Source organism: Pituophis catenifer, unplaced genomic scaffold, assembly GCF_029215685.1.
Source record: "Pituophis catenifer annectens isolate HBS135680 unplaced genomic scaffold, rPitCat1.0.hap2 SCAF_3, whole genome shotgun sequence".
Lineage (NCBI taxonomy): Eukaryota > Metazoa > Chordata > Lepidosauria > Squamata > Colubridae > Pituophis > Pituophis catenifer.
The window spans coordinates 162,778,482-162,791,036 of NW_027256883.1; the positions used below are offsets into that span (position 1 = coordinate 162,778,482).

Here is a 12,555-nt window from a genome sequence, read left to right on the forward strand (position 1 = left end):
GAGAGAGAGGGAATGATGAAAAAGAAAAGAAGAAATTCTTTGAAAAGATGAAAACAACTATAAGGAGAAGGAATACAAAAGGAATCCGAAGAAATCTGGGACAAGAACTGATGACCAAATAACCGAAAGAGGAAAGTATTTGCAGGAGAGAAAAGATTATGAGACTTCAGAGATTAGATCAAAACTTCTCCACACAGGAAGTTTTTAAACAAAAGCATTTCTCAAATCCAAAAATCATTATCATCTCCCTACATTCCATGCATACTAACAAATATAACTTTGTTGGGTTCACCTCTGGAAAAAAAAACATAATTTGGGGCTTATTGAGGGCAATGGGAGGTTTCATGTGCCCCCTGCCTTCTGCCCAACAGCTTTGACTAAATCCATTTGAAACACTGTATACACAAATTACATTTTGCTGAGATTCTTGTGAGTTTTCTCAAACTCAAGAACTCCATAAGGACTTGTAGGTCTCATGTCATTGACTGGATTCCATAGAAAAAAAGAAAAATATATTCAAATTTGTTATTCACTTTTATTTATGCTGGCTGGGGACTCTGGCTGGCTAATGTGACATTAAAAACAGTAGTCAACAGTGGCAACAACAGGCAAAACATTTGTTCAACCAATATCTCCTCAAGCTTTAAGGGGAAAAGGAATCTTGACTTGAGATACTGGGAATTCTATGTGACTGAACAAGATATCAACATGCACTGGAAACATATTTTTTTCTGTCAAGTCCTTATGACATGATCTTCAACTTACCTTCAGCTCATGTGTGAAACTAGCTTAAAATCCCTTTTTGATAAGTAAGTTTCCAGCCCTCCTCTTTGTTTTAACACAATGCATGAACAACCTGAAGATTGTAACATTTATTAGGCTTTGCCATCCATTACTTTGCTAGGAATTCAGGAAACTGGCAATGGCTTGCAACAGACACAAGAGAGACAAGAAAGGGATTGACAATGGAGACAATATATTTCATGCTTGGCATAGATTTCCGTCAATTCAAAAGTTAGTGAAGAGCCCACCAGTGTGGAAAGGTGAGAGATATATGACTCAGCCCACCAGCAATTATTCTTAGCTTTTCAGCTAAAGGTTTATTTCAAAATATTCATTTCAATTTTCACTGCTGCTTATTTGTCAAATATATCTGCCTTTACATATGTTGGAGTCTAACTCCCATTCTCACCAGTAGGTTGGCTGTTCTAGCTCAGTGTATCTGGAAGACATCAAGTTGGAGAAAGCTAGCCTAATATTATCCTCCTTCTAATGTCATATTTACAGCTAAAAATAGGGGAAAGAGTCAAGGATAAAAGTTACATATAAGGGAAGCAGAAAGAGAGAGGGAAGAGCAAAGCGGTGAAAGAAAAACACTACTGGTACTTAGCAGCAAAAGCACTTAAAGAAATCAATCCTTCAGCAGATTGGCAGCTAATGAAAAAAATCACATGAATCCAAATTAGCAGCTTTGCTCTTTATTCTCTTCAAATTGCTGCCTTTTCTTTTTCTCCCAGCATCTTAGTTTGCATGGATCATTCATAGTTGCGTGTTAATTTTATATACTTTTGGTCAGAGAAATAGTACTTCTGTTGTGAAAGCTCATAGCCAACTAGCATGATTTAGTTATGAACACTGCTCACTCCCTTGGTCAATAGAACGTTGCTGGGACCATTATAGCATTAAAAACTGAGTAATGTTAAACTTTGATCTTCTGATTGCAAGAAAACTTTTAAAAATCTCATCCCTGTCACTTTATAAACAAAAAATGCCCTTGATTTGATACCCAGTCTATGCAATCAATTTAAGCAATTTGAGTTTTCTTGATGCTGTTCATTTCAAAATGCAAATTTTGTGCTTGGATATTCCTCATATTTTAAAAAAAATCTCTGTGCACAAAGATGACTGGAACTTCAGGGGAAAAGCTAATTAGAATCCTCTTAACGTGCTATTTTAACAGGGACAATGTGTTTAACATGCAGTCATAAGATTATAATTATTGTGAGAAAGCATCTGAATTTCCTACCTATGATTTCTTGAAATATAGGTAATCCTCAACTTACAACCACAACTGAGACCAAAAGTTATGTTGTTAAGTGAAACATTTGTTAAATGAGTTTTGCCCATTTTACAACCTTTCTTGCCACAGCTGTTAAGTGAATCACTGCAATTAAGTTAGTAACATGGTTGTTAAGTGAATCTGGCTTCCCCATTGACTTTGCTTGTCAGAAGGTCACAAAACAGTGTCATGTGACCCCGGGACACAGCAATGGTCATAAATATGAACTAGTTGCCATGCATCTGAATTTTGATCACATGATCATGGGGAGAGTGCAAAAGTCGTAAGTTTGAAAAACAGTCATAAGTCACATTTTTCAGTGCCGTTATAACTTTGAACAGTCACTAAATAAACTGTTGTAAGTTGAGGACTACCTGTAGATGGCACTTGTTTTGAGAGCCAGCCCAAGCTGCCTCAGGATTTCTAAATTCATATTTCAGATGTGCATAATGCTTTCCTCTTTTCTTGGTTACTTATTCTGGAAACATCACCTTTTCTCCTGTACCACCTCCAGGCTGTGCTTTTGCCAAGACTTTTCTTTGGACATTTCCCAAAGGATTATATTTATCTGTTGTTCTACAGTGCCCCATTAAGATTATGGTTCAATTTTCTGCCTGTAACATTATCTTGTTGTTATTTAATAGTACCTTGTTAATTTTTAATCTGTGGCTTTCAAAATGGCTTAGAAAAACATCAACAGCTAAAAAGAAAATCGGATAAAACGTATCATAGCAGACGTACAGCTTCATTTAATACAGGCAGACTATTGTCTTCTTGGCCAAATTAAATAATCCATCAACAGCACCTTCATCTTATGTGGATGGAGTTTTTGTTTTTTATTGCTTGTCCATTCCAGTCTTTAGTTTAGCATGTCAACATCTCATCTGTATTAGAAGAAAATAACAGCTATATCAGCAAAATGGTTACACCTCATGCCAAATGTGCTTAAAACCTAAACCAGTATACTAAAGATAACAGGGTTTTGGGAGTGACAGCTACATTCAATCTTGAAATTAGATACTTGTGAACATATTCACAAGTATATGGAAGTAGCATACAAAAAATTAAATTTAAATCCATTTAAATTAACAATACATTAAATGACTCTTCAGTTAAATTGGTTTAATACAAGGAATATATTTAATAAATTATCCTTTCTGTCACATTACATTTTGTAACTCATTGGTAACCTTCAACAGCAACAACATTTAAACCTCCAGTTGTCGATGTCTAATGTATATGTTAAATATACATGTGGGCAAAAGAATGTCCTGAAGAATGCCACAGACAGTGCAAATGTAATAGGCATTTAGGTGAATCAGCACACAATCGAATAAAAATAAAACAATTTCATCAATAATTTCTATTATGGACAGTTAAGCATATGCCAAAATTGGGTAGTTTCACTGAATTCAAACAAACTGTTTCCTTCTTTCATAGGACAGTAGCTGATTAAGATTTTGTTTTAGGGAATGCTGGACATCAGAGCAAAAAGTCCAGTGAAGTTCATGTCAAAGTGAATGTGGGATTCATCTGGCAGAACTCATTTCTTCCATTTGCTCAACTGATGATGAATACAGAGTTTCCGAGAAACATTTTGGGCTTTCCAATTATAATTCTCAAAAGATAGCAAGCTTGCATAGGGCAGGATTTACCCGTTATTCTTAATGGGACTCAATTTTCAGCCCTCCACTGTAATGTAGCCTCTTCAACCATCCTTCCACTGGGTATTTGTTTCACTTAAGAATATTTCATGGTCTCCATCAGGAGTTGAGGTCAATTTAAGGATGCCTTTATGTTTCATGCACAGCAGTGTCAGTTATCCATCCAGTAGGTTAATCTAGCACTTGTTCAGCAGAGCTCCCCATCCCCACATCTGCCATACATTTAACTGTACAGGAGATTTTGATTTTTCAGACATTTGACTGTGAACATCTGCAAGGAAAGCAGAGATTAAAGGATTTTGTAGAGAGAACAGTCTTTGCCTCCTTGCTAAATAATACTTTGGAGATCACTGGGCGATTAAAATAATCTCCATCTAGAATACTAAAATAACAATTTAACATCTATATTTTAAGAACCCGGAAGACGACAGTTCTTAACTTTGTATATTGTTCAATTTCCCCAGAGAAAACCTTAGATCAAATTGTACTTAGAAATTTGGAGAAAGGATCACAAAGAAGCCTGATTCATTCTCCTGTTTAAAAAAAGAATTTCTACAGACACTAAAGCAATACTTAGTTTTACAATGCTCATTGAGGAAATTGTAAATCCTCAGCAGAACGTCCCAGGAGGAATTGTTATATTTATTATGCATTAGTCATGATCATGACATCAAACACTGTAGTAAAAATGGCAATGAGATGAGCTTTCTAAAAGGCTTGGAAGGAAAAAACTGGAAGCAGGAAAACCTAAGACATGCTTTTACTTTTACAGTCTCTGGGATTCTCTCAGCCATGCTGATGCCTCCTCCTTATTTCTCACTGGAATTCTATAGCTAGAATTTTAATGGTATGCTTTATATGGATTTTTTTGGTAGGAAGATGATGAAACTTCAAGCAAGCTACACATCCAGGTAAATCTCCATCATAATTATATTTTTGACAAATAAAAAGATACACAAAATAGATCTTGAAAAAGAAAGGGTTGGACATGGTCAGAGCAAATGATAAATTAAATATGAGAAACATTGGGCAGAATGCAAAACTTCCTTCTATCCAATATATCTGACGTCCCTTTCAGTTGTGCTCATGTAAATTTAAGATGTATTCTGCCATACAATGCCAGGATGCTTGCAATGTTTTTTTTTGCAATCTGAGTTGATTAACTTTAAGTTCAACTGCAGAATGGATCATTTTCTATTGGAAGAAACTTATGTCTTTCTGCTTCCCATTTCCTCAGGGTTCATTTCCTGAAAGTCAAAGTGTCATTGTGCCTTGCCCCACACCCCGACTTTGCTGCTCCTCTACACAGTGGCCAGATTTGTTTTTGTTGCTTTTTTCCTTTGATACAAAATAAACAGAATGATGCAACATCAATGGTGCAGGAATGAGTGAAGGGCTAGCTAGAGCACCAAATTTGATATTCTCCTGTTGGCCAGCTGGAAGGACAGCCAGTCTGTTCAGGAAAATAATTCAGCAACATGGTATGGACTCTTGTAGGGTGGTACTATAATACTGTGTATGATTTGCAGGTTTTGGAGAAATGAAAATTGGAATTGTGTGGCACTGCCTCGAGAATCAATAAAATGGAATTTATGCCCTAGGAAGTATGAGGCCCAAGACCATTAACCTTGCTTAGTGAAGTCTTAAATGAACACTTATGTTATGATTTAACCACAACAAGATGACTCTGCATATGAACTAGAACTTAGTAAAATAGGATAAGCATTTGCAATCTATCTCTATAAATGGTTAGATTTTAGTTCATGGACAGTGTCCATTAGAATGAGCTATACCTATATCTAAATCCTTAATTGACTCCACTATATACCAAAAGTGGATGATAATTTTCCATCGAATAATAAAATAAGCACATTAATTAACAGGTTGAATCCAATAAATTACAAGGTAGTGACAACATTTAAAAAACTCTGGGGACTGCATCCAAGGGCAGCCTATGGCCCTGGGACTTAATTTGTGCACTTGTGATATGGATGGTTAGTGATAGCAAGCAGGCTGTTCACTAATACAGTGTTATTCACATGACTGGAGAGCATAAGCAAAAAAATCTGCTTCATGTTCCAAGGATCTGACTGTAGGAAATATTGATGCAACAAATAGGGATTGGAAAGCCCAAGAGACCAATTAATGGCTATGAGCCACCTCAGATAAACCTTGAATGGGGTTGGAGGTAAGCCTTCATCTCACCAATGCAAATTTACAGGTGAATTAAAAATGGAAAATCCAGTTTTAACATCATTTGTGAAATACTGTATATCCTCAATCCTTCTCTGTATCTAATCCGCATGCAAATCTTTTTCCCAACATAGTAAAGCCAAAAAGCTCTGTTTGACTGAGAAACCTGTTCTAAAACAGCCTTTTTCATAACCCATTTCCCCTGTGTTGACTCAGAATTGTGGGAATCAAAATCCAAATATATCTGAAGGGAACCAAGTTGATGAATATTGACCTAGAAGTAGTTGATCAATAATCTTGTTTCACAGAGTTTTATTCCTCCCTAAAAAGCAAACTGGTTTTGAACCCTGCCTCGCTCCCGAAAGGCAAAAGACTAGTGATAATGAGGAATACCTTTCAGGATCTTCAGCTTGAACCTGAACTGGAGAAAACCTATACGACACTGGTCCAGCTTTCCTCAATCCCCTCCAGAAGACCTGGGATTACAATTCCCAAAATGCAGATTCTTCAGCTAAATCAAATAAGATCCCTAAACGATATGTAGGAATGGAAACAGCAGAACTTCAATTACTTCAACATACAGTGGCTGAAAATCTGATTCGATATGTAGGTGGGAGCATATTATCTGTATGCCACATCAGCTATATAATTTGCCTTTCAGTTGGATTACATCTCATTTCAGGATGCTAAGTTTGGCGTTTAAAACAATATAGCATCAGAACACGGGAGTCATATTTCCCTACTTGAACTTGCCAGAACAACTCTAAATCAGGATCCTCACTAGTGACTTATAACATTTTCTAGAGTCATCTAACCAGCATTGTGCTGACAGAACAGTAATGAGAAACTTTTTACCCACTTTCTGGGATGGCTGCATGATAATAAAAGACACCAAGAGAAAAGATCAGCAGGGAAGCCACCTGAGTCTCTGCTTCATAGTATTTTGCTATTGGAGGTGCAATAGATATGAAGCATCCTCCATCAGATGGGTGTATTTGCCGAGGCAGACAACATGATTTCATCACTAGTGATTTATAGCACCTATCATTATTAACCATCACTGTGGCAATATAAAGCACATTATCATTATAGTTGGTGGCACAGTAGTTAGAATGCAGTACTGTAGGCTACTTCTGACCGCAGGCTGACTGCAGTTCAGCAGTTCGATTGTCATTGACTCAGCCTTCCATCCTTCTGAGGTCGGTAAAATGAGGTCAGTAAAATGAGGACCCAGATTGTTGGGGGCCATATGCTGACTCTGTAAACCGCTTAGAGAGGGCTGAAAAGCACTGTGAAGCAGTATATAAGTCTAAGTGCTATTGCTATAGTATCATTATCTGGGCAGAAGACTTGACTGCATTTCAGAGGTAGGATTTACTTACCTTCCCTACCGGTTAGCAAACATTTTTAAGTCTTTGTATTTTGCATTAAGTCTATGTATTTATGCAATCATCCCTTTTTCAACTCACGGCTAAAAAGGCAAGACTTTAATTGGCTTCATACTCCTGAAGAGGAGCAAAAGTTAGAATTAACGTTATTAGAGGTCAAACAATTGCCCCTGGAAACTGATCCCAAGCATCTTTTGAATAGCGCCATCTTCCGACCTTCTAGATCCATCCTTTCGTTTTTCTCGATTCCCTTCCCCCTTCCCCCAAGTTTCCTACCCGGAGTTTTTCCCGAGTAAGAGCCCCACATGAAGGAAGAAGAGCCTGTAGTACAGTGGACTAAAGCACTGTTATTAACATCTGCTGCTTGCAATTACTGCAAGTTCAAATCTCACCAGGTTCAAGGTTGACTCAGCCTTCCATCCTTTCAAAGGTAGGTAAAATGAGGACCCAGATTGTGGGGGCAATAAACTGACTTTGTATAAATATACAAAAGTATGAAGGCTATTGCTTAACGCATTGTAAGCCGCCCTGAGTCTCCGGAGAAGGGCGGCATATAAATTAAAGCCAAAAAAAAAAAAGGAACTGCTTCAAAAGCACCAAGGACTTTCTATTTCCCCTCCCCAGTCACGCAGCGAGATCAGCCGATCGCAGGGAGTCCGGGAAAGGACTAGTTAAAGACTTGCCTCCCTTCATTGGCTCGAGGGCGTCCATCGAACCCTACGAAACCCGACCGTTCTCGGAGGCAGCGACTGTTGACTGGTCGGCCCGCTCGCCCGTCCCGCCCTTAAACCCCCGCCTCACCAATATCATTTTTTATCAAAACAATAACAAGAGACAATTGGCGCGAATGCAGCCAGGCTCTTTTTTTCCCCGAAGGAGGCTCTATCTCGCAGAGCGAGCCAGCCGAAGACCGCCCGCGGACACGCTCCCCTCCTTTGGCCCTGACGAGAACAGCCTTCAGATCGGAGGTCGGGACTTGGCGCCACTTGCCGGCTTCTAGCGGGGAGAAGGGAGGGTCCAACAACGCAGCCAGGGCGCCGTTTCGGCAGCCTTTCCCATTCCACCGGGAAGCCTCCCTTAAGGACCGGACTCCCTGGGCTGCAGTTTGGAGTAGCTTCCAGGTTGCCAAAGCGCCGGCGGTGCGTCTACGAGTGTGTGAGAGAGTGTGAGTGAGTGAGTGTGTGTGTGTGTTGGGGCTCGCTCTCTAGGACTGCTTCGGCCAGCCTCCTCCTCCCTTGACAGGCTGTGGGTGGGTGTGAGCGTGAGCGTGCTAGGAGCTAGTGTGCAAGACCATCGCACTCCCAGGACGCGCGCACATGCGCGCGCAGCCCTCCTGCCCGCCTTTCCTGCTTCCAGTCAACCAGCCTGGATTAACCTTTCCGGCTCCCGCCGTGTCTTCGCTCTCCTGACCGCTCCGCACCACCGGAAGCCTGTTCGGCACTGCCGAGCCTCTGCGCCCACCAGCCATCCCTCCCGAAGCCTCGCCTGCCCTCTGGTCGCGCGGGACAGCTCTCGGCAACCTCCCGCTCCCAACCCCGCCGGAGAGAACTGGCAGCGGCTCCGGACTCCTCCTTCAGAATCAGGGGCTGCCCTCTTCGGCTTCCTCGGCAGCCCGGCCCGCTTCTTCCTTTCTGCGACGGCAGGAGGCCGCATGAGAAGCCAGCGCTGCGGGAACCGACCCGCCGGGATGGGCTGAGCGGCGGAGGGAGAGGAGCCTCGTTCGCCGGTGAGTGAGCGAGCGGTTGGCGCTGCCGCTTGGGGGACTCTTGGTGCAATGCAACACCGCGTGGCAGGCTGCAGGGCTTGGCCGACCACAGGCTGAGGAGGGGAGGAGGAGCGGACATCCAAGCGGGAGCCGGGCTTGACTTGTCCATGAGAGGCATCTTTTCCCCAGCGGGGCTGGAGGAAGCGGGCGACGAGGGCTTGCTCTTCGCCGTCCTCCGGATCGCGCTTGGCAGCAGGTGGATCCTGCCGGTCCTGCTCGGGGGATGAGCACAGCGGGTCCTCTGCCCCCTCGGCCTCGTTCCCGCCCTCCGCTTCGTGTTCTGGCAAACGCCGGACTTTGCCAGCGCCGGCAGGACCCTGTCCCAGTGCCCTCATTGCTACCTCCATGGTTCCTGCCCCTCCATCTTCTCTTCTCCAGAAACGGGACCCTGACTCTTCCTCGCTGAGTCTTACAATGTGGTTTCAGGATGCTCCGGTGTCCCGTCGATGTCTTGCTCTGAGCTTTAAAGCATCTTGGCTGCTGGTGCTATTGAGTTTGGGCACTGGCCGGCAAGGGGGGTTGGCGCTGAATTGCCCCAAGAACTGTGTCTGTGCCAGCAACATCATCAGCTGCTCCAAAGCCGACCTGAAAGTCTTCCCTCATCACCTTCCTCATTACGCTGTTGTCCTGGACTTTAGCCACAATCAGCTGACCCACCTGCGAGCGGAGTGGACTCCTTTCCAGCTCTCTCACCTCCATTCCTTGTTCCTCAGCCACAATGGCCTTCACTTCATCTCCACCGAGGCCTTCAGCAACGTCCCACACCTGAAATACTTGGACCTCTCCTCCAATGCCATTGATTCACTAGGAGAGAACATCTTCAGTAAACTGACTGAGCTGGAGGTGCTCCTCCTATTTAGCAACAAGATCTCCAAGATTGACCGCTCAGCTTTTGATGATATGGCCAGCCTCCAGAAACTGTACCTTAGCCATAATGAGATCTCCCGCTTCCCCCTGGAGCTGGTAAAAAATGGAGAGGCCAAACTTCCCGAATTGGCACTGCTGGACCTTTCTTCCAACAAGATCAAGAACCTGCAGGTGAAGGAGGTCAATGGGCTCCCAGCCTGGATGAAGAACGGCCTCTATGTTCACGGCAACCCTCTCAGCTGCCAATGTGAGCTTTACAATCTCTTCACCCACTGGCAGAAACGGCAACTAAGCTCAGCTGTGGACTTTGAGGAAGAGCTCCAATGCTTGGATCAGACCAAGAATAAAAACATCACAATTTCCAGCCTGTATGATCCAGAGGGCATGAATTGCAGTGCCTTCAAGGAGCAAGCCCTAGAGTTCCACCGTGGGGACAAGGTAACCATCAATTGTGATACCAGGCAACGAGGAGTAACAGTTAAGGAATGGGTGACACCCCGATATGAGCATATTCAACAGGAGGACGATAATAACACCATTACTCTGCTGCCAAATGGAAGCCTTCTGATAAGTAATATCAGCACAGAGGATATGGGTCTGTATACCTGTTATGCAGTAAGCCAGGTGTTCAATGAGACCTTTTATGTACAAGTCACAGTCCATAACTATACCCTTCATGGAGTCCCGGACATGCTCAACACAGCCTACACCACACTAGTGGGCTGTATCCTGAGTGTCATTCTTGTGCTCATCTATCTTTATCTGACTCCATGCCGTTGCTGGTGCCGCAGCAATGAGAAGCAGGCTAACCAACAAGAGGACAGTATCAACTCTTCAGTGCTCAGCACCACTCCGAATCACAATGCTGAAGTGACTGGGGACAAGGAAGGATTAAATCGGAACACAGTGCCAAGCAGAGCCCAAGGCCAGAATGGCAAATGCAAACCCACCAACTCCCCCAAACATGCACCCAAAGGAGTCCAGAAGGTAGAGAGAAAATTGTCAGATCCAGATTCAGTCAGCTCAGTCTTCTCTGACACTCCCATTGTGGGACCCTCACCAAATGAAGGCGGGAGAGGAAGTAGTAGGGACAAGGCAGGGACTGAATTAGTTGGACTGCTGTGATCATTCAGGCTATGAAAGGAAAGAACAGGAACAGATCCACCTCTTTATCATCAAGCCAGGCACTATTCTATAATCTGCCACAGTCTGTAACAGCATTCCTGTTTGGTTCCCTTCTTGTTGTGTCCAGTGTTGAAAACCTGATGTCTCAACTTACTCTCCGGCAGTTTCTGAGCCTTCTGGGGTTTTTTTGTTTTAATTTTGGAATGTGATCTTTCAGTTCCCTTGCATTAGAAGTTTGCAAAACATCCCACTGAGAAAAAAAGAGACAAAACATGAATAATCAAGAGTACTAACTAGGTTTTCTGCATCCTGCATTTGTATTCCCTCTTCTTAAGGGATTTTGCTCCCAAATATCCATGCAAGTATGAAATTCAGATCAGGTCTGTTCACCTATTGCAGCCAGAATGTTATGTGTCATTTTATAATAGGGCCATAAGCTTTCAGAAGTATCTGCTCTTTCCTCAGAAGGATAAAATGAGCTTAGAAATCATATTTTAGCTATCTCTGATACAAATTAAATTAAATCATATTATCCACCATAGCTCCAGCTATAGTGATAGTCCCAAGTAGCCAAGACATTGCGAAAAATAACTTTTAAAATGCCTAAGTAGTTTTTTTTTAACTATTGCTAAATCATTTTTTAAGCAGCAAATGAACATTTACACTGTACCAGATTTCTCAGGACATAACTCAAAATATTTTCTAGCAAGCAAGTAAGCCTGTTTTCCGTATTGTGCAAGTGAAAAAAGATGGGGAAAATGGAAATATAACTGAAAGTGGATATGATGCTCTCTCTTCCTTTCTCCCATCAAGAGCTTAGTGAAAGGGAGTTAAATCCAAAGATTTTAGACTTCAGAGCATCAAACTGCAAGAAAGAACCAACAGCCTTGGGAACTGGTAAGCTGGAATTCTGCACCCCTATCTTGCTTTCTCTAAAATGCAACAACAAGAACACAACATGGCTGGATGCAGATCTCCTGCCTTTCCCTTTCAGCTCTGGCAGTTTAATAGTCAGATTCCAATGACAGATTATGGTCAAATTTTAGCACATCTCCACATCCTTTCAGAACTTCAGCAAGACAGGAGCCTATGGCAAGCTATATAGCTCCAGAACTATTTGATGCTTCATCATCTTCAACCAAGTTTTTCTCATGTTTATTTAGGAGGCCAAGCATGTTCCAGATGTTTGGGGGTAAAGGGAAATTTTATGAGCCATTCTATTTTAGCAGGAGCCATGCAACACAGCTTTGTAATGTGTAGGTGGGATAAATTCTAGTTGGAGAGATTTTGCTGGAAGCTACTTATATGGACTTTGAACATCCTCCTAAAACAAACAGCATTGAGCTTGACACTTATCTAATTGTTTGATTTTTTTTTAAAAAAAGTATTCTTCCATATGTTTAAATTGGCTTTTCCTCCCACAGGGAGATATATAGAAACAACAAAGATATAAGAAGATTGTTTTCACAATATTGTGATGCTTCAGTTCACATT

General features: G+C 42.1%; 1 protein-coding gene across 1 annotated transcript; it reads left to right on the forward strand.

Moving 5' to 3' along the window:
• The first annotated feature begins 9,355 nt into the window (after positions 1 to 9,355).
• On the forward strand, positions 9,356 to 11,350 carry AMIGO1 (adhesion molecule with Ig like domain 1). The gene has a single exon (XM_070939663.1). The coding sequence runs from the start codon at positions 9,415 to 9,417 to the stop codon at positions 11,059 to 11,061; it is 1,647 nt and encodes a 548-aa protein (XP_070795764.1). The 5' UTR covers positions 9,356 to 9,414; the 3' UTR covers positions 11,062 to 11,350.
• The last annotated feature ends 1,205 nt before the right edge of the window (positions 11,351 to 12,555 follow it).

Bases quoted from the DNA above. Each gene is read 5' to 3' on its own strand.
- AMIGO1 (XM_070939663.1), top strand. From the start codon at position 9,415: ATGGTTCCTGCCCCTCCATCTTCTCTTCTCCAGAAACGGGACCCTGAC.